The 26,347-nt window shown below is 37.4% G+C and overlaps 1 protein-coding gene across 1 annotated transcript in view; it reads right to left on the bottom strand.

The window, feature by feature from the left end:
• Positions 1-26,347, bottom strand: part of LOC114152078 (protocadherin-15-like) — a 283,395-nt gene that overhangs the window by 4,124 nt on the left and 252,924 nt on the right. The window contains exons 38-41 of the mRNA XM_028029788.1: positions 14,607-14,628; positions 12,622-12,660; positions 12,415-12,488; positions 5,551-5,680 (exon numbers count right to left, since the gene is read on the bottom strand). Of these exons, the coding sequence (XP_027885589.1) occupies positions 5,551-5,680; positions 12,415-12,488; positions 12,622-12,660; positions 14,607-14,628 (265 nt within the window). The remainder of the gene's footprint in view (positions 1-5,550; positions 5,681-12,414; positions 12,489-12,621; positions 12,661-14,606; positions 14,629-26,347) is intronic.

Genomic DNA, 26,347 nt, shown 5'->3' with positions numbered 1-26,347 from the left:
TGGAGGATGGGGATTTTGGTGGCCAGTCTGAGTGTCTAATCTGTTGCCTTGAAACTGTCTCCTCACCTGTCATTGTGATGATACATATGTGGATTAAAGCTTTTTATTTTTACAAAAAACTTAATTTAATTAAAAGCAAGATCAAAGACAAAACTTTTTAAAGAGACAAAAAACAAGCACAATCTAATAGACACATTTTTGGCTTTAATCTTTCCAAAATATTGCACATCCCCTCCTTTCAAGCTGTCTGACATAGTGGTTAATATTTGAAGAAAATCCAGGTTCATTGTTGGTGCTGCAAACACAAATAACATTGTTCACTGCTACGTACAGAACAAGAAAGCGAGTGGATTTTAAACTGATCTCTTTGCTCAGGATGCTGTGGAAACGCCTCAGTATGACAGTTTTTACAAACTTTCAGTTTGTGCTCAACCTTTCAACCGTGCTTGTCTAAATGCAAAGTTTTCCTATCGGCTTTTTGCTCTTCCAAAATGCTTTGCTATGGATGTTTCCTCCCAAAATAGCAGTGCTCTGCTGATTCAGATCCTGTCAACTTTAATCCTCTGCTTTTGATCCCAGGAACTCAAAAGGTTCTTCTAGACAATTTAACCTGTCTGGATGATGTGCCTGATGATGATATCTCTACTCTGCTGTCTTATTTCAGCCTTTTAAACGTCCCTCCACTGACTGCTTTAGTGGGACTTTAATAGTATGCATTCACTCCTCCACTTCAGGCTTGCAGAACATTTCAGTAGAATTGGGATGTGAGCAAAATGGAGCAAGTAAGTAACTTCAGTAATCATTGCAATGATTGTATTTTAAACTGGTGTTCGTAATCCTGGTTTGTTTCAAAAGCACTGCCTAATATAAATCCAGATCAGTTCAACCTTTCGCAAATTTTACCACCATTTTCTAGCAAGCAGTTGTCGTTTTATCACTATAAACTTCCATTTTGGAATGGTTCTGTTCAAATAATAGCAGTATGTTTAAACAAAGGGAGAAAAGCCTAGAATCCTAATAAAAGCTTCTATTTTTGAAAATGCAAGCACATTAGAAGCTCTGCACAATCAGTTCCAGAACAAAATACGAGGAAAAATGTATCAAATTTCAAAATTATGAACCTCATTTCCGTGGATTGGGTTGATGTGCTCCATAACTGCTGCTCAATTACAGGTTGTTTTCTCACAGAAACATCAATTTCAAGGAAATTACCTCTCCAGCATATGACTTTTAAAAGTATTTTGAAATTTGTGCTATAGTAAATAGCATCAAGTAAAAGAAACGTCCCACTAGCATGATGCTTTAACCATGCTTCACAGTGTACTATGTCTTGAATTCAGTGTTTGATGGTTCTCTGAAAAACTGCAACCTCTATTAACCATCTATATTTCATCAGCCCTTAAAATGTTGCACTATTTTCCTTAGACCAGTCACTGTGCTCTTCTGCAAGTTGTCACAACTTCCAGGTAGCAGTAGACATTCTTTGATACCCTCAGAGCTGTTCGTTGACTGACTCCCGGCCATTTTAGATATTCCTTAAATCCATTGGAATGATTGTGGTTTGACTTAGATTTTAAAAAGTTTTAGGTCGCTTTAGTGATGCACCTATGAAATTCTGTATTTTTTATATGTTCTCCTTTCTTTTCAGTTAGCAATTTAATCCATAAGTTAACAGTAACTGAACTCAGATTCTTGGATATAAATGTATTACAACCAGCATGGACACCATTTGGTGCCTTCATCCTTTTATATCGCTATGACACTATCTTTTTTTTCACAGAATGAATGACCTAACTGATTAAACTCCATGCTGCTATTATTTTAAACACAATCCTTTCATTAGATTCAAATTAAACCTTTAACCATAGATTATGGTTAAAGGTTCCTGTTTGGGCCAGTGGATTCTTGTGAAATATGACAGATTATGACCTCTCATCAAACCAAAATATATCTTTGGGCATCTTACTGATAGATTAATTTATCGAGGTCATACAAATGCCATTTTCATCACAAAAGGCTACGTAGAAAATTACTTTAATTGGTTGGTTGTCAAAGCGGGTACAAAAGGTTTTAGCCATAAACTGACTCACGAGTGGGTGGCACAAAACATCCTATATCAGAACCCAAAACATGTAGGTAGTCAAAAATTCAGGCATGATGCAACAAACACTGCAGAAGTACACAAGGGTAAACAGAGATAATCGTCAGCCTTCCCCTAACCCCCCAGTATAGGCACTAGGAAGGCAGATAATTTAGGCTTTGTGAACAAAAAGCATGAAAATGTCATCAAAATTGTATCTCAAGTCCTTTGATGCATCATCAGCAGCCTTTTGGCAATATCTGATTTAACCTAGTGGGCAAGGAATTACTATGGGAATCCTTTGTGAAGCACAACAAGACTGAGCTAAATCCACAAGTTCCAATTAAAAGTTGCAGAAAGGATGCTTTGTCTGCACCTCGTCTAACCTTGTCAACAACACAATGCAAAGCCACATTCTGCACACATTACGAATGCATGATTGCAGAGGCAGCGTGCTTTGACGGAGTCTGCCTGGAGTCCTGACCTGTCCTCAGTAGAGAACGTGTGAAGAATATTAAAAAGGGACAACTTAACAAAAAGCCCTGGACTTTATGTTCACACTGTTGCTTTCAATATGTTCCAAATTACACCTTTACAATTGTAGGCTGACTGTGTGTGGTACCGACTGAGGCACACACCCACACCCACACCCACACACCCACACACACACTTGCAGAATGGTAGCCAATGTCATGAGATTATTCTATTACACCTGTTTTATGTCTATTTTTAAATTTATATGTGTGCATTTGTTAAATGTATGTCTCTAATTTATATTTTTACTGTTTATGTAACATATCCATATAGTCTAATGTCTTGGCGTCTTATCTTGTCATCCAGTTAAAAAAAAAACATGAAACACTTTATTACCGAAGCTTATGTGTTTTCAAATTCACAGAGATAAAAAAAAAAAAAAACTTTCCCTTCCAGCTCTTCACAGTTTGGGTTTTATAATTTACTGATTTCTGATTATAAAACCACTTAGATTTTTTTTTCAAATATTTTGGTAGATATTTTGGCAGAGGTAACATTTATGCATCCAGCAATACATAATAAAACATAAGAATACATATTAAAAAAATACATATAAACTCCTGATCAAAATCTTAAGACCAGTCCAAAAATTGCAAGAATTAGCATTTTGCACCATTGAATCTTAAGAATGTTCTAAGTAGAGCTTCACAATGTTAAAAGGACAAATCAGTGCAAGAGACAAGAACATTTGAGCAGGGAATTGTCTGAAAACTGCATTTACACTCAAAATGATTTTTTCAGCTGATCAAAAGTTTAAGACCATAGTCTTTAAAAGCCAAAATCTGTGCAAACATCTGGATTCCATGTCATTTTCTGTGAAGTCTTTACACTGTCAAGACCTCCTGATGGCAAAAGCAAAAAAGCTCACTGACTTTGAATGTGGTAGGATTGTTGAGCTGCATAAGCAAGGCCTCTCACAACGTGCCATCGCTGCTGAGGTTGGACGCAGTAAGACAGTCATTTTGCATTTTTTAAACGATCCTGAGGGTTATGGAACAAAAAAGTCAAGTGGTAGACCCAAAAAAATTTCACCAGCTCTGAGCCGCAGGATCCGATTGGCTGTCCGTCAAGCAGGATCCGATTGGCTGTCCGTCAAGACACGGGACGATCCTCTACCCAAATTAAGGCCGTTACTGGTGCTGACTGCAGCCCAATAACCATCAGACGGCATCTGCGAGAGAAGGGCTTCAGAAACAAAAAACGTCTTCAAAGGCCACGTCTTCTTCAACGCCACAGAATTGCCCGTTTGGACTTTGCAAGGGTGCACCAAACATGGGACATTGAAAGGTGGAAGAAAGTTGTCTTCTCTGATGAGAAAAAATTTAACCTTGATGGTCCTGATGGCTTCCAATGTTACTGGCATGACAGGGAGATCCCACCTGAGATGTTTTCTACACGGCACAGTGGTGGGGGCGCCATCATGATTTGGGGTGCGTTTTCCTTCAATGGAACAATGGAGCTTCAGGTTGTGCAGGGGCGTCAAACAGCAGCTGGCTATGTGGAGATGTTGCAGCGGGCATCCCTCATAACTGAGGGCCCTCGTCTGTGTGGTAATGATTGGGTTTTTCAACAGGACAATGCTGCAGTTCACAATGCCTGCCTCACAAAGGAGTTCTTCCAAGAGAATAACATCACTCTTTTGGACCATCCTGCATGTTCCCCGGATCTAAACCCAATTGAGAACATTTGGGGATGGATGGCAAGGGAAGTTTACAAAAATGGACATCAGTTCCAGACAGTGGATGCCCTTCGTGAAGCCATCTTCAACACTTGGAGCAACGTTCCCACTAGCCTCCTGGAAACACTGGCATCAAGCATGCCTAAACGATTGTTTGAAGTCATCAACAAGAATGGTGGAGCTACTCATTACTGAGTCCTTTTTTTTGACACTTTGTTTCTGTTTTGGGGGGTTTTCGGGTTTTTTTGAGCTATGGTCTTAAACTTTTGATCAGCTGAAAAAAATCATGTTTGAGTATAAATGCAGTTTTCAATTAATTCCCCGCTCAAAAGGTTTTGTCTCTTATGCTGATTTCTTCTTTTAACATTGTGAAGCTCTACTTAGAACCTTCTTAAGATCCAATAGTGCAAAATGCAAATTCTTGCAATTTTTTGACTGGTCTTAAGATTTTGATCAGGAGTGTATAATCTCTAGTTTTATTGCTATGCCTCTGTAAAAAAATATTTTGGAAAAGTTCTAGCTTGCTTTATTTCGTTCGTTCATACATTTACAGGAGAGGTCTAAAAAGAGTTTCACCAGTCTAATTTTTAAAACATTAAATTACAGAAATGATTCATTTTATTTTGTTTGGAACTGACGTGGGATCAGCTCGTCTGACTAAATGTTCTTTTTTTTCTATATTGGCTCTCTCTTTAAAAGAAAATCAATTTGTATTGTCAACACGTTTTAACTATATGTTATAAATTACATGCATTGTTTCACAGAGCTGGCTTGTAGCATTAGCAAACTAATCAGCTGCTGTTGTCCCTCCAATACAGTAGATGGCAACCAAGAGTACCTACAGTCTCATACACAATAAGGCTACTGACAAATGAATATTTTTTTAATGCAAGTTGCAAACAATTTGAGGTAATGCAAAAGAAAATCACAAGGTTTGGTAAACATGTTACAAATGGAAACATTTAATATCGTCTGGGAAACTCTCCTGCTGGTGTCTTAAAAAAAAACAGAAGCTGAAATTACTCAAATCTTTGGAGCCATTTTAACATCTTGGCTGCTCTTCATTTTTCCCTCTCACCTTTGTTTAACTAAATTTCTGTCATTTCTTACCTGACTTTTGTGGATATGAAATTGTTTCTTTCGCTGCGGGATTTTTATTATTCATCAAGTTTTAATTTGCACCTAATTTGACAACGAATTATCAAAAATAAAGTAAATCTCGCAGCAAGAAAGTTTCACCACTTCACTTCAGTCTTACCTCTCCGTCTGACTCCTGTGGGCTGTAGTAGTAGCTGCCATCGTCATCAACCACAACCTCTCCATACTCATCGTAAAGACCGGAGGGTGAGATCAGCTTCCTGCGACTGCCGTACTGAGGAAGCTCGTACCTGCACAAACAGAGCAGGAATTTAACAAGGTATTACAGATAAGAAGAAGAAGAGAAAAAAAACAACAACCAGAGAGCCCTTATATTTTTATACTTCTCTGCTTTATGTTGAGCCACATCAGCCAATCAGAAGCTGAGACAGGAGTGAAAGAAGCTTGAAAGAAAACCGCACACTTCTCTATCCGAAGTCACTTATCCAAGAAGTGACACATAGTGCAACAATGTGGCTCAGCACAATGATAAGCAGTCTCTAATGACTTGCCTAAACAAAGCTGCCTTAATCACAGGAGGAGCATTTTGTTGCCAGGGGCCATTCTGTTTGTGGAAAACGCAGGAATCGATTCTCCCCCACCCTTTGTGCCTCTCTTTGTTGCCTGTTGCTGGGAGCACTGCCCGACGTTCCCGGCCAAGAAAGCTGTTCTGTATCACAACTTGGGCTCCATGCCCTGTAGCCAGCAACTCAGACAGCCGGTGGGTCAAAACAAAGAAAAAAGTATTCTACTAAATGGTTTCCTGAAAACAATATGTCGCAGTGTGATTAACTGAACAAATTTGCTGTGAGTCCATTACCGGAGTTGAACGGAGAAGTCGTCTTGTGTAATTACTAAGCTTACAGTCAGTCTGTGGGAGAAGTTGCCCTGGTATTACATTGGGCAGCCAAGTAATAAACAAATGGAAGGGGGACATGGATGCAGGTGAGAGGAAAGGAAGGTCAAGGGGGAAAAAGACACAAAGAGGAGAGGAACAAAGGAAAGAGTGAAAAATGAAGGAGTTTAAGCAGAAAGACCAGGTAATATATAAATGTCACATTCATAAAGCGGACAGTTGTACTTCTTCAGGCTAATGTAGTGAGTCTTAGTCGGTCACTAATCTCCGATTACGAGTTTGCAAACTAAATCTAAAGTGCAGCGAAAACAAAATTATTGATAGGCTTTGGTAGAGATCTGCTGTATTTCACATTTTACCTGTTTCTACTCTTCCTCTCCACTCTATGTCACCACTAGAGGGCAGTAGTAACATTACCATCACATTCAGCTATGTCAAAGGAACAAGGATCACTATTGGTGATTTTTTCATTTGTGAAACACTTCCAGCCTGCTTGACATAACATTCCTGTGAATGTTAAATAATTAGACCAGAGCATTTTAAATTTTTAGGAGATAATTCTTTAAAAAGCTATTCAAACTATGATGTTTTTTATTTTAATTTTAAAATGTTTATAATTCTCCCCAAAAAAACATAATTTTGGTGTTATATCTTACGAACAGGGAATCTATACACTAAGTTGGAGTGGGCTTACAGTTTTCTTGTTAATTTCATATCCACGTGTCATCTCATGGAGTTGACCTGAAACGAATCACCTGTGCTTTGCTTTTTGTTATATTTGACTGAAATCAATTTAATCGAAATTGATCGATTTCTTTTTCTGAAGCAGAACAATGAGGGTTTCCTTGTCCCTGATGAAGAAAAGCATGACCACAGCATGATGTGGCCATCACTGTGTTTCATGATGTCAATGATGTGTATTTTCTTCCACACATATCGTTTTACATTTAGACTAAAAAGTTTAAGTTTTCTGTCGTCCGACCACAACTTTACTACTTCTCCTATGTCGCTTGTAGGAAACTGAAAATGGGGATTTCTTACAGTTTTTTCTTGCACTTGTTCACAGAGTGTAGCATTGTGGAGTGCACAACACATAGTTGTTGGAGCAAAAGCTTCTTCCACCTGCTGGCGACTCCTACCGATAAATGCTTTCCACCCGTAAATGTAGATGAAAAACAACTTCTTGGTAGGTTTGTAGCTTTACCTTACTTCTTCTACAGTCAAACTGTAAATGTTGAAATATTTGAGCAGCTCAATGTTCAGCTGGATTTGAGAATGGACTGCAGTGGTACAGTTGTTAGCCCTCTTGTCTTGCATCAAATAGCTCATGGTTTGAAACTTGTCCTGTGAGTCTTTCTTCATGTTCTCTCTGGATACTCAAGCACCAGTTTAAAAACATGCCTCTTACTCTAAATTGCCCTTAGGTCAAAGATCCTCAAAGGCCGGACTAGAGAAGTCCCTTTTAGATGTTCAAAGCTTTGGATTTTAAAACCAGTAAGTTTGCATCGGCCATCAGTTTCTTCAACAACCTTTATCAGTTGACTGAAAGGGAAGGCAAACCTTCTCATCTGAGCAGATTCAGTGCATGAACCTACTCAGTCATACACTGACTGAGATCGCTCTGACCACTGTTAATTAGATTTACTGTTAAAGCAGAGATGGGAGAACTAAATGGAAGCTCTAGAAGCAGTAGAGAAATTTCCTGTTTTCCCTCGAGCTACACAAACATGATGCCCCAGCCTCATAATTTCTCATTTAATATGAAGCTGGAGCCAGAAGAGAGATAATGTCTTTTATGGTTCAAGCCACAGAAGTCCAATATAACTTGCAATACAGTATATTGCACATAACTGAGTGCAAGCTTTTTTTCTTTTGTTTGTTTTTACCCTTTTACCAATTATCGCTAGAACATATTGTCCATCAGGTTGGACCAGGCAACTCAGTAATCCAGCATTGACACAATATTGCACTCTGTCGATTTTTAAAGAAATATGTGCGTCTTTAGGTAGATAAACACTCCAGCATTGCCTTCCTATCTATGCAAGTGTACAATACATAATCTTTCCACAAACTACTTTTGTCAAAATGAAACGTTCATCGATTTAAGTGTTACAACATTAAGATGATGCAAATACTGCGAAGGTGCCAAATTCCAGAAATTATGTAAGTGGTGCTTAAATGTTGCAGTGATGACCCGACAGAACCATTACCAATGATCTAATACTACTCTACGCAGACGCTTTGTCGCCACTAATGGAAATTCACTCATGGTTGGGAATTCAATTAGTATTGATGATAAAAATAAAACTGATGTCATGGCAAAAATAACAGTCAGTGTACTGCGTCATACATAAAAAAAAAAATTATAGACAGATCTTTTTAAGATCTGTAGAACTTAAAAAAATATTGTTTGGTCTTCTGACTAATAATTTGGAGTATTTTATTTGTATGTGGAGAGTAAGATGAAGTTGTTCCGTTTTTTGAATAAATATTATTAAAACTGGAGATATTTGCAATAAATGATTCATGCTATTTACTCCTCGAATCCAAGCTGAATTGGGCTACTGGTATAACTCGTATAAAATCCCATTCAGGTTGCATCTTTTTGGGAGCAGATGAACATAGAGGACAAAAGATTTTGAATCAGGATGTAAGATCATGTTTCCAAATAGATTCACTTGCCTCCAGAGGAACCGTAAATATATTTGTAATGTGAACGAGAAGAGTTTTGTTTACCTAGAGAGCCAGTTTAATACTCGGCAGGATGTTCTACCTGCGCCGTTTATTCACAGAAACAGATAAACTAATTAGGTGTCATTTTTACACAGTCTGATGTTGTGTACTGATCTTGTATGCATGTAGAGTCAGACATGAGTTTGTGGATGTTGCTCTAAGCCACCAGCATCTGGCCCATTGTCTGCTTCCACGGCTGGCTGCCTGATTAGCTGCTACGGTGCTGCAAATTTGGGTGGAGAGAATTAGCTCTTTGTGTGCGTGAAAGTGTGTGTGTGTGTGTGTGAGAGAGAGAGAGCAAGAGCAAGAGAGCAAGCATTTTTGTGAAAGTTGAGGCAGGAAAGTGCCTCTGAATGATTGTATGAGTGAATTAACATGTTTGCCACAGGGGAAGTTATGTGTGTGAATGTCTTCTGTTGTGTATTTTTGAGTGCTTGTGTGTCACAGGTGTGTGTTAGAGTGCATGAAATCAAGTTCCTGGGAGTCTGAAGCTGAAAAAGATAGAATGCGTCGCAGATGGCAGGCAGGCGGAAGAATCAAGCACGCATTTTGGAGGGATGCAGCCAGACTCCTTTGGACTTGGTCATAAACACTTTGATCAAATCGGCGTGGAGATCGTACTGAAACATCTGTACTGTATTTCCTGTTTCCTTTAACATCAAAGACCCTGTATATACACAAACACAAGCAAGCACACCCCGCGCGCGCACACACACACACAATGATATTGATCGACTTTCTTTGGCTCACAATGCTATGAGCCTGTCATGAGGCAGTTTGCAGGTGTCAAGACTGGCAGTATCCAACAGTGTACGGCTGATGCAATCAGCTTGATGTCAAAATGGAGTCTGCATGACCGACATGAAACTCAGCTGCATAATGGTTAGACATTGAACTCCTGATGCTCGGCTGTCACTGGTCCTGGCCAAAGGTCAGATTTGGATCAATGATGAGTTGGTATGTATTCTTTTCTCATAACAATCTTATCCAGTGTGTAGCACAGGTGAACACACTAGATAGAACACTGCTATGTTTTTTTGACCTTATCAAAACAAAACAAGTACACGTCTAGAAAAACTATCCATTCTCCATTACAGTTTACGAACTTTTTCAAAGTCTCACTGCAAACAGTGAGATATTCAATTTTTCTCCTTGACTGTGAAGAAAAAGGATACAACGCCGCCAACATTTTGCAAAAACAAAATTTGAAAAAATATGGTGTGCATTTGTAATCAGGGCTTCTGTGTCAGTACCTGCACCTTTCCCTGCAGGTAGGAAATCTGACAAAAATGTGGAAATGTTCAAAGTCTATGGATATTTTTGCAAGGCAGTATTATGATAATCAGAGCGCATCCTACTCTGGCATGGCAACTGACCAATTTGGCTGATTTAATAAAGGGTGTCATAATCAACAGAAACAGAACAGATGTATAGCTTTCTTGCCTGCTGACTATCAAACCAAGTTTCAATAAATTCTGCTTTTTAGTTTTGATGAGAAATACTGACAAATATAAAGACAAACATCCAATAAAAACATCTACATTCATCACCTTCTGCAGTCACCTTGAAAAGAATGGAAAAACAGCATGGTCTTCTTCCCACGTTCATTTTTTTTTTTTTTTGCTATTGTCTAAGAAAACCAGACAAGGCATTTCTTGTATAGTGAAGTAGAGATCAATTAGGATCACCATTTTTTGTAAAATCAATGCCAGAACAACAGAATATATTTTAAAACTGTTTGGGAAATCAAAGATGATAATGTCATAACTTTGTAAGCTTCCAGGAGAATAACTTACAACAAATTGTGTGAAATGATAAAAAAACCCAGAAAGAAATGGAGAAGAAATCAAGAGGAAAATTATTGACAAGTCTGGTTCATCTTTGGCTACGATTTCTTTATATCTAATAGGGATATGTGCATCTGTTCAAACAGTTACCAAATATAAACAAACCAATAGCCTGAGAGTCAACACTGAACAGATGTTTTCGAGCCTTTATTTCTATTGATCGTTAGATTAATGAAAACATGACATTTAAGATTAGAATTTTACAAAAGACCAATAAAAATGTATACAGCAATTCTGTCTTGATTAAAAGGAGCTTTAAGGTCTGTTTTAAGGTCATTTTAACATGATAAACCAGCATTATTTTATTTGTTGAATATGATTGTAGATAAACCTGTTGGTAATTCACAACCGCTGCATGGCTTGCTAGAAGAAAAGTTGAATATTCTGATGACATCTTTTGGGAAAATTATGTACTGATGCATTTGAACCCTAGAATGACAATGCTGGTCAGAACTGGAGTAGAATTCACAACATTTACATAAATTCTGTCAGAATGTCACAAAAAATATCTTAAATTGTCATACTCAACTGTGATGAATTATAGGTAGACTGAGCTCACAACAGTCAACTTTTGAAATATCTGGGTGGGGTGCTGGTTTATTAGGTCTCCAAACTCTTGGCTTCTCTTTACTGGATGAATTGCTATATACAACATCAGTTTATTAATTGCCCACTACTGTTGTTTTAGGTGGACACTGTGTTACACACTGAGACACAAGTATGGTGTTCCAAACTAAAAATCATCACTGTTTAGAAACGTTCAGCTACAGTGTTGATACTCTCGTGCTCCTTTTTTCTTTCAGGGCTTTATAACTCCTCATGGAAAAAGTTTTTCTTTGCAATAGAAGTAACTTTGTTTCTGAAATATGTGCTTGCATGGGAAGGGACAAAAGTAGCAACAGTAATAAAAGGTGTGATTTAAAGAGTCTAAGGTCGTGTGCTAGAAGTCTTAATATTAACAGAGTTCAAAACACATTTTTTGTTTAAGAATTTTTTATTGTCTAGACTCCAATTTCCACAGTTACTTTAAGGTAGAAAATATAAAAGTTCACCATAAATTTATGGCTGTTCTTTCTATAAACTGAACTAGAAACTATGAAACCCCAGTGTTTGGTAAGTGATAATGATAAGGATAAGGATATAATTAAATAGTTATACTATGCCTGAGTCTTGAACATAATTTTGTAATATACTTAATGGGATGACAAATAAAAGCCGATTTCTTTTTACATACTTCCCTTCAGGTATACCTCAACATATTCAGCTGTATTAAAAGGTCCCTTACTTATCCATATTTCTTACTCTCAAGCATTACTTAGTAGATGTCCTTTTTGTGACATCAAGGCATTACAATTGTTTATGAGCTCAAATATAGATGAAAGTTACAAATGTACTGAATATACATGCACATCTACATTAACTCATGAGTTAGTTACTAGCACATTTTTTGAATTTGAAGTAAACTACAAAAAACAAGGACACATGTTCGAACACGCAATTTCCATCTACAAAAACATTTTTACAGCATAGTAAATAAAAATATACTAACCCATGGTCATAGTTGTAATAATCTTGTGTGTAGTAGTCCTGGCCGGGGTCGATGCCAGACTCCATGGATAACTCCTGTTGAATGTAAAGCCAGTTATTAGCAACAACTCACACTTACATGCTCCTGAGAGACAGAACAAGCTAAGAGGAAAACACAAGCAAGTAGTTTAAAGCATCAAGCAGGAAAAATGAAGAAAATACAGAATACCTCTGGCCTGAGCAGAGAGGGTCGTAGTAGCTGCTGTGTCTTTCAGAAGGAAAGAAAGAAAGAGTAGAGCATGATAAGAAAGACGACAGAAATGCTCATAACTTTATGCCTGATTTCAGTTTTGCAATGTTAAGAAGCTGTACTGAACATTGCTCCAGGTCCAAAAGAGCTTTGGCACTCCTGCTCTAGAATAATATTATAAAAAATAGCTAAGTGCAAAATAAATAATATATTATCTGGCACGAGAATATTAGTGAGCAAAATGGATGACACTTTATGATAACCATCAGTTTTAACATTTATCAGAAGTGCTTAGGTTTTTATATATAGTCATGTGACAAAATTTTCAAATCTAACTGGAAGACATTTTTTTTTTCCAAAGAAAATATTAAAACCACTTTGTTTTTCATTTTGTAACACTTGTCCCTTGATGACATTTTGCTATTTTATTTATTGTACCAATCTGAGTAATTCCTACAAACTTTATAGATCTGTATCCTTTATAGTGATGGCACACTGGAAGAGAGACTTTACTGACTGCTGCAACTCCCTGCCATCAGCTCTGTACACTTCCCAGATCATCATCTTTGTTAGTAAATTTGCTTAGAGCGAAACTAAACAACTTAGCAGTAAACTAAGAATTATTATGCGAAAATCTAATTTTATTAAGCAAGAAAACAGAGAGTTTTCCGATTCTGGTCTGCTCTGCATCCCCTGAACCAGAACCAAACGACGAGAAGCAGCATTCAGCATCTATTCACCACAAATTTTGAACAAACTTCCAGAAAACTGTAAAACAGCTGAAACACTGACCTCTTTTAAATCTCGACTAAAAACCCACCTGTTTAGAATTGTATTTGAAATGTAATCAATCACACATTTATTGATGGAACTTGACTTAATGCTGTGTTTTGATTGTTGATTCTATGCTGCATTGTGTTTCTGTGTTTGTAATGATGTAAAGCACTTTGAAATGCCTTGCTGCTGAAATGTGCTATACAAATAAAATTTGATTGATTGATTGAAAACAGCACTTTCTGCTGCCTGCACACACTGAATTTATGTTTCAAGTTGAATTAGGAACGAGTCAAGAATACAGAGTGAACACACTAGCTTTAGCTTTGTGCATCAGCAAACTGCTTTGGATTAAAACATCAGCAGGAGCAGGTTGCCTGTGTACTGAGGATTGAAGCTTTGTGCATCGAGACAGATAAATGTCTGCCAAAACAGGAGAGACTGCTTCATCCACAACATCATTAATGAAAATATACATTTATTGTTAATCTGACGGTTAATCTGAGTATTTGTTGAATTAACAAACACTTTGCAACTGTCTCTAAAATACCTTTCAATAGCATATTTGTTGCTGTTTAACCTGTGTAAAACATTTTAAACACCTAAATCTAAAGATTTTAATTTGCAACCTAACAGGGTGTTTGTTTCCTGACTAACAATTCAGCTAAACATTTCTTAAGATCAGTTTTTTCTTCCAGATCTTAGCGCTATTCTCACTGATATCAAACATCTTTATACTGCTTTCTCACCATGAGACTGCGTATCTACAGATACAAATTATGCTTTGAATGTAAAATATAAAATTAAAATTGTTTGCCTTTGCTCATCTATTTATTTTTTAAAATCACATGAACAGTTTGATCAGGGAAGTCAGAGCATTTTCAGAAGACTGCTTGCCATTTCATTCAAGCCAGTAGTTGATGGCATAACTTTACTACCTTTTTTTTTTCCTCAAACAGTAGAAATATCACTTTCAAAGCCAGTTTGAACTCAGATTGAAAGGAAAGTATGAAAAACTCAGTTATTGAGTCACAAATACATGCAACTTCATCTTTATTGCATCAAAAAAGAAGAACAAAGAACTGAAGAGAACAAAGAGGGTGATAACTAAACATCAATTGAATGATACTAAAAGAAAATAATACATGAAGATATCCAATTATCGCGAGCAACAAAAGAAAGACTCTTACCTCATGTTGCCCATATCCACGCCTAGAAGATTAAAGAGAAAAGTAGAAGAAATAAGCTAAACATTACCAGAAAACCTTAAACCTTAAACATATAGCTTTTGACATGATACAGATTTTTTCAATGCTGTTTCTAAATGCAGAGACGATGAGAATCGTTTGTATGGGTTGCAGCATTGTGCTTTGGTGCACAAGATTTACACAAACAGCCATTATAAGTTGAAAGCACATCTCTTTTATAATAAAAAGTTTGGAGTTTGCTTAATTTTTCACAAGTTCTTTTCTTAAGACATGAACATTGTGAAATGCGTTTTGTGTGCTTTCAAAAATTCAGGAGAGACACATCATTTCAAAAGCTGGTCATTCATGCTTTGAAAGCCTAAAATTGATAGAAGAGTCATTGCCTTTTTTTTATATCATGATTGTATGTCAAGGGAAAACAGGGAAAATACAATAAGACAGAGACCTAACTAGTGCACTGTCTATTAAAATTGTAGGTAAGACATTCACATTTAGCTAGTAGAGCTGACTGTGGAGAAGAATACTGAAGGGCTAAGAATCTGCAGTTTGCCATGTTAGTTTGCAGTCCATAAAAATGTAATTTTAAAATTAATTGGAAACACATATATTTTAAATAGTTTTCTATATTTGATGTTTCAGAAAAATGCACCTACATTTTTTACAATGCTCTAAAAAAAAGAAGGAGCTTTTTTATGGTAACATGTGGCCAGAAAAGCTTTAATTCAGTCAATATCAACATCAAGCACATAAAAGTGCAATGTTGCTCTATATAATTAAGCCATTTAACAACTTTGGTCTTTGCCAGCAACTTATTGTTATTCATTTGTTTGAGTTCCCACAAAAAGAGTGTCAGAATCTCAGGAGTTGATACATTAAACAGAATGTTAGGATTGCTTTGAAGGAAAATATATATATATATATTCATTGTAATATTCCTATTTGAGGATAAAGTTAGAGAAGTTAATGTTAAAGTCAAAATCTAATTTTAAAAATGAAGTGAAAAGGTTGTGAAAATGGTAGAGATAAAGAAAAATGTTTGTAACTTTTATCTTGAGTTTAAAGATTATTTTAAAATGGCTTTTTTAATGCATAAATTTAGACTATTTTCTCAGTTCTCAAGCTTTTTTCCTACATATATTGGCTTTTATTTTATTTTATTTAACTGACATTGTGTGGCAGCCATTACGGCTTTAATAGAAAGGGAAAAAGTATTCTTTTCATAGTCCTTTTGCTGATTTGACCACAGTTCGGACTACAACTGCCGCAGCATTTGTACGAAAGCTTGACACCGTTTCCCACCGAGTGGAATGATTTCTGATGTGACCAAAGAAAAGCCTGAAACAGCAAAATCATAAATTAAACATAACAAGGGCCGATGTAAGTGGAACAACTCAACATAAGACTGCAAGAGAAAGAAGAAATAGTCACTAGCCTCTTTGTCAGTGTGTCAGAACCTGGGGAATACAGGAAGCAGTGTGGGGTGTAACAGAAGTAATGAGCTGGTAAAATGAAGATGTATCACAGAACAACAAATGCAGACTTTTACAGGACACGTCGGATTCACTCTCTCAGGCCCGTACAAATTATTCAGGCACTTGAGCATTTCATTGATTTCTCTCAGAAATTCAAATGAGGACACAACTCTGTCTCTTCCATAAACAATTCACACACCAGGGAGAAATTATAGGTCTTTGTTCCGTATCAAAATTCACCTTAAAGTGAAAGTCAGACCAAACAGAGCAGATACAGGGCTATGAAAAAGGTAAACAACTTTACACTGATGGACATGAGTGGCTTAAGTGACAGGCTAAATAGTTGAGGAAAGGAAAAGACCGACGGCTGAGACAAACAGGGTGGTTCAAGAGGATCTTTATGAGTTAAAATAAAACAACAAAACCAAAGTGTGCATTTGTGTTTCCAGCTATCATTTAGTGCCTGGTAGTGTGTGCAGTGCAGTCAGTGTGTGAAGATAAGTCTCTATCTTTGTGCCCTTGTTGCTCCGCAGACGCATTATGAGGTCCCTTCGAGACACAAACAGCCATCTAATCTCCACCGAGCGCACAAACAGGAGCAGATCCGACATGACCGACTCTTTCTGTCCTCTCCACCTTGTCCTGCAGTGCTTTGCAGAAATAGGAGAGGGGAAATATTATTAGGTCTTAGGAACAGACCATAACAACCGGCTAATGGTCTCATACTTCTTTTTGTCCGCATTTTATCACTTAGTTCCCTTACAGAGAAGCTCTGTGTTTGTGTACATTTACCCATTTCATTCTCCTCCATCTGTTTCACAGCCTGTGCCTACCTCAGCTCTTCTCTCTGCAATGAGATCTCTTTCTGTCTTTGTTCCACTTTTTTCCATTTGTAAATTAATTAGAACTGCTTTTGAAGGGTGTCAAACCAACATAAAAAGGTAACAAAAAAGAATTCCTCAAAGCTATTTTGTACATTGTCTGAAAATACTTGTCTAAAGGTATTTTGCTGTCATACTGAAAAGGAATCTGGCTTAATATCAGTGGGTGGAATTCCAATGTTGCTTATGTGACAGACTCTGTATCACAAACTAAATAGTATGTTGAAATATGCCTATTTTTGAAGGAAACAAATGTGTCTTCTTATATTAGTAATTCACTACCAAATTCATTTCCAAATTGGGGGGAAAAGTGTAGAATGTTCTGTTTTATGATGACTAGAAGGTCTCTGGTTTGAATCCAGGAGTCTTTCAGTAACTTCTTTGCTTTCATCTTCTTCCCATGGATGTGTAAGATGTTTACAAAAACTTCCCAGTCATATAGTCTGGGACTGTGTGAGTCCCCCCCCCCAAAAGAAACCCAGATCCAATGCTCGCAGTTATTCCCAAAATTATTCACAACCCTTGTAGATTTTGATTTAATTCATATTCTCATTCAAACACAAACTTTGTTTCAGAGAGTCAATGAGACATTCATCCAAAACAATACAGCAAAATGTAAAATAAGACTCATTTTTGAAAAAAAAAAATGGCTTACTGAAAGTTTAAGCAACCAAATGCTTCTTTTTGAGTGTTTTCACTGGAATTTATTTTTGGTGGTGAGCTTCAATTCTTTGATATTGGAATGCCTCCTCGCCATCACCCTAATGTTAAGCTCCCTCCACAGATTCTCTATCAGATCAAAGTCACAACTTTGACTGGGCTTTGGGCTTAACTTTTTTGGGGGGGCATCAATTATTTTCTTTCTGCTGGCAAAGCATCATCTGAAGTACCAAAAACTGGTTTTATTTTCTCTTCTCACTCTTAGTTGACCTCGAGGAAAAATCTGGTTTTGTTAAGGTCTGCATGAAAGCTCAAATCCCCCAACAACTGATTAAAAATGTGCTGAGTATCACGCTTTATACTCTGTAGTTTGCACAACTTTTTGTCGTCCTTTCATTCTTTTAACTTTTTCTTCCCTCTGTATGCATTTTCCTAAAGTTTTTCAAGTGTGAGAACGTGCTACCACAATCAAAAAAATAAGATTTTATTCCGGATATTGTGACACACTTTTACAACAGATATCTTTTAAAATCAAATGTTATTATGCTATATATATATATATATATATATATATATATATATATATATATATATATATATATATATATATATATATATATATATATAGGATGAAGTTATACATAAAATAGAAAAAAAATTTAATTTCAAAAATTTTTACAAATAGGTTTTATAGTTGAAACTAATCAGACAGTCATTGCCTAGGCTTAGCGAAGAAGAAATGGTGTCTAAACCTTGCCAACATGCAAAAGAAGCTGGGTAAAATATTTATTGTAAACAGCATTAATATTAAGTCAAGCATTACATATAAACACCAACCATGTATTATGTTATGTGCTGTATGCAGCAGGTGCTTGCTGCTTCGGTGGCCTCCCATAAACATATTTGCTTTGTCCTATACTTGTGTTTCTCAGTTCAAGGTGCCATGCAATGGATAAAACAAACATATTTTCAAAGATGCGGTTATGTATCCACGCTCTGTTTTACAAGAACAACTGAAATAGCATAAAGAACAATCTCTCAGCGTGGCAAAGAAGATCCAGTGCGTGTACGAGTGTGCGGCTGTGTAATAAGATGCAGCAGACTGAGGTTGAAAGCTAATCTCGACATAAAACATTTTCAGCCCAGTCATGTGAAACAGACGCAGTGCAACCTGTTCGGTGCCACTGTGTGTTTGCATATTCCCGCTGCTGCTTATGCCGAGCCACTCATCTGAATGTGTGATGCTGGTATTGTTTTGAGCACGCAGAGCCCTTGATAGAAATCGCATCATGACAACACAGAGTCTATAGTTGGATGATGACTTTGCGTTGATGGAAGCATGCCGCTGAGCATTTGAAAAACATCCCAGCTCACTGCGTTGTAAAATTACACGAGGAAACCGTCCAGTGGGATATCTGACAGCAGAAATCGTCTTATAATGCCAAGGGTGTCAGCATCACAGTGGGTTTTATTTGGCTGCACACCATGATTGGATACAATTACAGTGACATGATCAACAGTGCTAGTCTTGTGAAACAGATGCAGCAACGCACGGAAGTCAATTGCTACTGAATTTGCTACAAACCCCCCCCCCCAAAAAACAAGCACCTCATCATTTGGATCAATATCAGGAAGTAAAAACGAACTTTTAGATGACGCAGTTTATTTCCATATCAGGGTATTGCTTAAAAAGTGAGATTGAAGAGAACAGATGGGATGATGCCCTCTGCCAGGCACTGTGATGTAAATTAGTGAGTGATTCTATACATTCCTTCATATTTTAGTTAATAAATAAGTCTTCTGGTTCATGAGATATTTTGAAATGAGCCTATAAAATAGAGTCTCTCCCCTCTCTGCTGCTGAGGCAGAACTCCTTCAGCAGGGTATCGTCAGCAGGTATCCTCATTTTTTTAGCACGCTCACTCTGTGAGAATGGCATAATGGAGACAGATTTACACCTGACATATTATTTCCATTTCTTGAAGATGAATTTATCTGAACTCTAGGGAGTGTTCTGTACCTTAGTTATTTCTTAGTTTTCATCACCTGACTCAAACTTTTCAATAACCTTTTTCCTGATTCGCTTGGAGTTCTTTTGTCTTCGTTCTGTAATGGTAGCCAGGGATACTGATTAACCACTGAATACTTTGCGCTTCATCAGTTTCTTGAAGTGATGTCCATTTCAAGACAGAATACTTCAACCATCACATTTTGTAACTTCCAATTAGAGGCAAATTTACCACGTCTGATTCTCATGAAAGTAAAGTGAACAGTCATCAGGTTTCTCAGGCAGGCGGTCACAAGTGACATCTCTGTAGAAAACGTTCTACAAAACCGCCTTGACATTTCTTTAGATGCTGTTTCTGTAAAGATTACACATTTAAACCTTGCTGCAGAACGAACCCACGGCTACATCATAGGCTTAATATAGACTATGATGTAGACTTTATGCAAACGCTACAGATTCTCATACAACCTATTGGACCTAGGGGAATTTACAACCACCTTTAGATGATGAACATCCCAGCAGTCCCTGAAAATATTCTGGTTGTACTTTGTAATTATCTTTTAGAACTGTTTATACTTAGGAATATGTGTTATTATTACATAGGTTTATTAGTGAAGCATAACAGCTTACTTGCATTACAAACACACAGCCATGTTTCAAATGTATCTGCATGAAAATAACCAACTCTGGCATTTTATTTAACTAAAGTTAGTCAGACTTCAAAAAGTAAAGAAGTATGTTGTAACTTATGCATATTTACCTTTTTTCTGAGAAAAACAGATTCATTTAATGATGAAGGTCTACATTCCTTACATGTAAAGGAAACATCTTTTGATTTTAAATGTGTTTTATTACTATAAGGTTATGAATTACCCTGTTACCATGTTATCATGCAGGAATGAAGGACATTTTGCACCTTGTTACCCATGAAGAGGTTTCTGCAAATTGTCATCAACCTTAAACAACACATGGGCTTTCATTTAATCTAAGCATATTTCTTTTCCTTGCCCATGGCTGCTGCGCTCCACCCTGAGGCTGTTTTCTAAAGTGGGAAGAGCGATGGTTTTATGCAGCAACACAAAAGAACACTATTTCAGCTTTTGTCTTTGTACCAGATATAGGTGCACTTAGCTTTTCTTGCAAATAAATTAGTTGTAGTTCAGCTCAACATATGTCCTTGAAAAAATTCCATATCATCACAGTAAGTACTCAAAAATAGGGTGGTTTTATTTAAACCAAAACTAAATAAAACTCCCTACAGAACATTGTGTAAAAATGCATTGCAACCAGTAATAATAAAAAACTCAGTCTGCAAATATTCTTTGTTTTTTCTGCGACATATAAGCAGCTCTTACTCTTAAAACAAACAAACAAACAAAAAACTACAGATTTTTAACCAATGCAGATGAACAGATGCTGGATAAATAACTCAAATTGTTGAGAACAAAAAGTGACTAAAATACAAATTAAACAGCAACTAAAAAACTAAAAATACAAGGAACAGAAAATAAATAAGAACTTAAAAAAGCAGAAACAAAAAGATTGCTGTGGACACTCAATAACTATGTAGCAATGGCAATAACAAAAACATAAATAAAATAGAAATGGGAAGGTATGAGGAGTACTAGATGAAAGAAGACAAGTGTTAATGAAAATGTAAAAATATACAGTGAAATAAGACTGAAAGCAGAAATATCAACATCAAAATATCTGAATAGAAGAAAGCAGAGATCAACTCATACAGTGTTTACTGTTTACTGATATCTGGGGTTCCAAACAGATACATTTTTGTTTTTCTGCGTTATTTCATTTTGAATCAGAAGTTTGCCAAATTCTTGAGTAATGAAATAAAATATTTATCACCAGGCTAAAGATACATAAATTAACATTTTAGGGTTAACTTTAATATCGTGATATACGTAAAATGTATACTCTTATTTAAAACATGACATTTTAATGATTATTTTTATGAAAATGTCATATTTAACAGTGTTTAAAAATGTTAGAATGTATAGCAAATTGTATGGTACAGTATGTTATTTAGTAAATTCAAAAGAAGGCATTTATGTTGAAAGAAATTAACGCCAGTTATTGTTGGTTTTCTGAATTAATCTATAGTACGTGTTTTTTATTTTTCATTTTAAAGAACTGGAAGTATTTGTAATGACATAAATGACATAAGTGTATCCCTGTGCTCAAAATATCCTCTCCTTTACCAACCTTTATTCCTTTTTGCAGGATAAATAATGTGAAACATCTGCATCTTTAATGTTTGTTGTTACATCTAAACAATAAAGATGTTCAAAAGTATGTTATAATTTACAAAATATAAAGAGAGGCACAATGTAGTGACTCAGAGAGAATGTCGACAATTTTATTTTGAAAAACAAATTGTTTTGCCTACTGAGGGTTTAAGTTTTTTAGTTTTTTTAAAATCAAAATATCATGATGTTGTTTTGGTTGACATAAATCTATTTGGTTGCAACTATAAAGCTAGAGCAAGCATCAACAGAGTGCAATGTGAACCATTAATAACCAATATTTCACAGCATTACTGGCTAATGAACCGAACTCTTAGCTCTTTTCACAGAATATGGATGTAAACTGTCAAAACTGCAGGGTGTGGCTTAAGGCAAGCCTGCTTGCACACCTGATTACGTGAGAAAAAATGTCTGTTCATGAAATTCAAGTCTCAGACCACGAGTACAAGTTAAGTCTTGAGTTTTTACTGTTAAAGTTTTTCTTTTGCAAGTTCCAATAGAGTAGAGTAATTGACACTTGTGTCACCTTCTCTGCCCTGTAGAAGGACTAAAGTAAAGATTATATTAAAACAGACTAAAATATTAAAGCATAGCTGTCTTGGTATGTTCCTGGCCGATTTCTTCACATTCATTTCGCCATAACTGGACTTGTTCATAAGCTTAATTCAGTGTTAAAAGCAACTCAAACCTCTGTTCAACTTTTTCACAGAATCCCATGACACACTTACAGATTTTGATAAGAAAAACATTGACTAGAACATGGATTTATATCAACAGGGATGCAATTTATGTACACAGTATATAAAATGTTGATGAGAACAGGTTACCTTGAGGTAAAAGACATCTAAACTCTTCTCCCCTCATTTTCAGTTTATATTGTCTTGCGTCAAATAGGAAGAGAGGAATTTTATTTTAGTTTGCTTAAAAGTTTATGTAACTACTCCCTTCACAAAAATGTAAAGGCTAGAGCATAGTAGATTTAGAGGGAAAGCGCTTCTCAAGCTCCTCAACAATAGAGTTCATGTTCGGGTTTGGAATGTGTCGAATAGGGGAGTTATTCTCTCCCTCACCTCCTCCTCCTCCTCCTTCTCCTCCTTCTCCTCTTCCTCCTTTCTGTTCTGGCTCTCCCCCTACTGCCAACATGTCCAAAGAGTCAAGAGAATCCAGAGAGTCCACAGAAGCCCGGCTCTTCATTACCTTTTTGAGTGGCATCTGTTTCTGGTCTATCTGGCTGAACATGTTGGCCACAGACTTCTCGATGTCTGCTATGTTTTGGATGTTCTTTAAGATTCCCTTCAGCTCTTTCCGGGGAGGATCGGGCTCCGTGTGAACGGGCAGCGGTGGAGCCCGAAGAGACACGGGCCGCAGCACGGGCACCTCTGAGAGAGTGGGGAGGACAAACATGGACGGACGCAGAAGCGAGGGAGATACAGGGGGTGGTAAAGGTGGAGGTGGAAGTGGTGGGGGAGGAGGTGGAGGAGGCGGAGGAGTAGAAGCACCATTAGGGGTGGAGTTAGATGGAGCTGGAGAGGCAGGAGGAATGGAAGTGTTACTTAGAGGTGGAGATGAGGGAGGGGGAGGAGGAGCAGAGCTGGGAGGTGGTGGTGGTGGTGATGGAGGTGGTGGAGGTGGTGGTGGAGGGGTTGAAGGTGGATCTGGTATCACCTCCAAATGTACCTGAAGTCTTTCCTCTGCAATGTGATTTCCAGTTAAACTTGCACCAAAGCGCCTTAGTACAGGAGGCGTCGGCTTGTGACTCGGCGGAGGGGTGCCTCCATCACTTTGAGTTACTATGATACTCGGAGGACCTTCCATAATCTGAGGAGCTGGAGCATTGTGGGAAGGGCTATACTTCTGATGCTGGGGAGTATCTGTGATTGCAGAAAGCAGGATGTCAGAAGACAGTGAGCCTCTGGAATCTCTGCTTTGCCGTTGTTTCATTTCTTGGAGTGCTTGTTGCTCAAACTGTCTGGCCTGTTCCTTCACTGTCAGCTTTGGCTCAAGACTAGGGCTTCCCATCACATCTGAATCCAATCCATGTTCAAAGCCTGAATCCAGACCAGCGTCTTTGCTCTCCTTGAATTCAGCCTTCAGAAGCTCGTGTTCCCACTGCACAGGATCCATCACCACCTGGCGTCTCAAAGCATCATACATTTCCTTTCGATGTAACCTTGATGGGAGAGTCCAGCTGTGTCCACTTCCTGATCCCCATCCACTGTCAGTGCCATTGTATCCCCCAAATCGCAAGTCACATGTGGGTGAGCTGAGCCTCAACCAGGCCTCGCGAAGCCCTCTCCTAGAAGGGGAAAAATTCCCAAGAAGGTCTCTCCTTCTCTGGTTGCTTCCAATGTTTTCAGGGCTACTTAAGGTTCCATCCTCATGGTAGATGGGATTCTTGGTAGTCAGGGGGTTTTCATCTGACAGAAAAGTGATGTTGGACTCAGATTTGGGGAGTTTGTTGAGCACCCCTCCATTTGCAAGACACTGGCGATGGGCAGCGATGGCTCGTGTGGCAAAGTCCGAGATCAGGCGCTGACGGTCACTTTCGTCTAAGCTGCCAATGCTGCTGCGACCACCACCGTGGTTTGAAAGGCTGATAGATGGATGCAAGGAGAAAAAATGAGACAGAAGATGAAATGCAGAGAGGAACAAAGAATTTTAAAAATGTAGGCGGGACTTAATGAACAGGAATGATGACAGTATACAAATAAAATCAAAGGATATAGCAGAAAAAGACAAGGACATTTCTGAAAAAGGAGCGGTAATGCAAATCACAAAATTAAATTTGTTGATCAGCAGACTACCATGAGACTGTATGCTTATGTGTGAGTATATGCTTGTGCTGGCAACAGACTTAAAAAAATCAGTAATGACAAGTTTCATCCCTCTCTTTTAATTACCAAAAAGACAAGAGGTGGAAAACCAAAAAAATAGATCTGAATCACAAAGGACTTAATGTGAGGGAGAGTAGGCATATCTTACTGTGCTACCATCAACTATGAACCAACTATGAACAATGACACATCTACTAGTGAGGGGCAAAAGTACAGTGCCTTGTAAAAGGGTCTATAGCCCTCAACCCTCAAATATGCATTAGATTTTAAATTCAGAAGAATTTAGATATTTTATTTGGATTTTATTAAATAGACGAACACATTGTGAACTGACATTTTCAAGAAAATGTTTTTGTTTTCATTCATTGTTTTATTAAAGCCCTCAAGGATGGACACAGGGAAGATCCATTTTCATGAATCTTGCCAGACGTTCTCAGTTGCATTTACATCTGAACTTGGATTGGGCCACTCTAACATACATATAAATATGCTTTGATTTAAACCATTCTGTGTTAACTCTGGCTTTAAGTTTAGGGTCCTTGTCTTGTTTAAAAGTGAACCTCCAGGACAATCTCAAGTCTTCTGCAGCCTCTAATAGGTTTTCTTCTAGGATTGCCATCTAGGATTGCCATTTACTTTCCCATATTGTCTGACCACTTTACTTGTGCCTGACAAATTAAAGTATCCCCACGGCTTAATGTCCTTACCACCATGTTGTACCACAGGGAAGGGTGTGCATAGGGTGGTAAGTGTTTTTTGTTTCTCATCAGACCAAAATGTCATCGCCCATATATTTACTTAAATTTTAAGGTGTCAAATTACAAAGTCGAATTTCTTTTAAGTCATGTTTGACATATACAGCAGTTTTATAACAACTGAAGCCAGTGTAGTTGCTTGATTGTGCTATAAATTGCCCTATGTGCCTGGAAAATACATAATACTGTCCCTTGCTCACATGAGATATTCAAAGTCTGGGGACATTTTTTAATAACCTAATCCTTTTGTTTAAAGTTTATGCATAACTGTCTACTGTGTTCCTTGGTCTTTGTGATGCTATGAATCATGGAACTGTTCAAAAAGTAAGAATACTTTTGCAAGGCACTGTATGCAAATTTTGCAACAACAAAAGCTGATCATGTTCTCCACTGGGCACTGCGACCTGTTAATTTAAGATAAGACATTTGCCTACAGCGGTGAATTCTGCATATGTCATGACACATAACTGGCTTCTCTTATATGTAAGCAACAGAACAGCACTTCAAAAGGGGTTGCAATCGGTAACTTGGTAAAAGAGAAGCAAACTTTACTCTATGATCTAACATCTTTCTACTTTTCTGCTAACAAAAGTCACTTAACGAGCATGGACGCAAAACTAGCTACAGCAAGAATTTCACACTCTGAAACTAGCCACAGAAGCAAAACAACACTGACATCTTACTTTTGTCTTTCAGCCATGAATAAATGTATAACAGTGGAAACAGAAAAGAGCAAAGGAAAAATGAAAGTGAGCAGTTGATAAAGAACAGTGTTAAGAAAAAGAAAAGACAAAGAAAGTTCTCAGAAACTTCAGAAAACAGACAGTAATTCAGAATAAAGCCAAACTTCTC

The sequence above is a fragment of the Xiphophorus couchianus genome, chromosome 10, assembly GCF_001444195.1.
Source record: "Xiphophorus couchianus chromosome 10, X_couchianus-1.0, whole genome shotgun sequence".
Taxonomy (NCBI): domain Eukaryota; kingdom Metazoa; phylum Chordata; class Actinopteri; order Cyprinodontiformes; family Poeciliidae; genus Xiphophorus; species Xiphophorus couchianus.
Note: the sequence above shows the minus strand (reverse complement) of the source record. Positions and strands in the feature narration are given on the sequence as shown.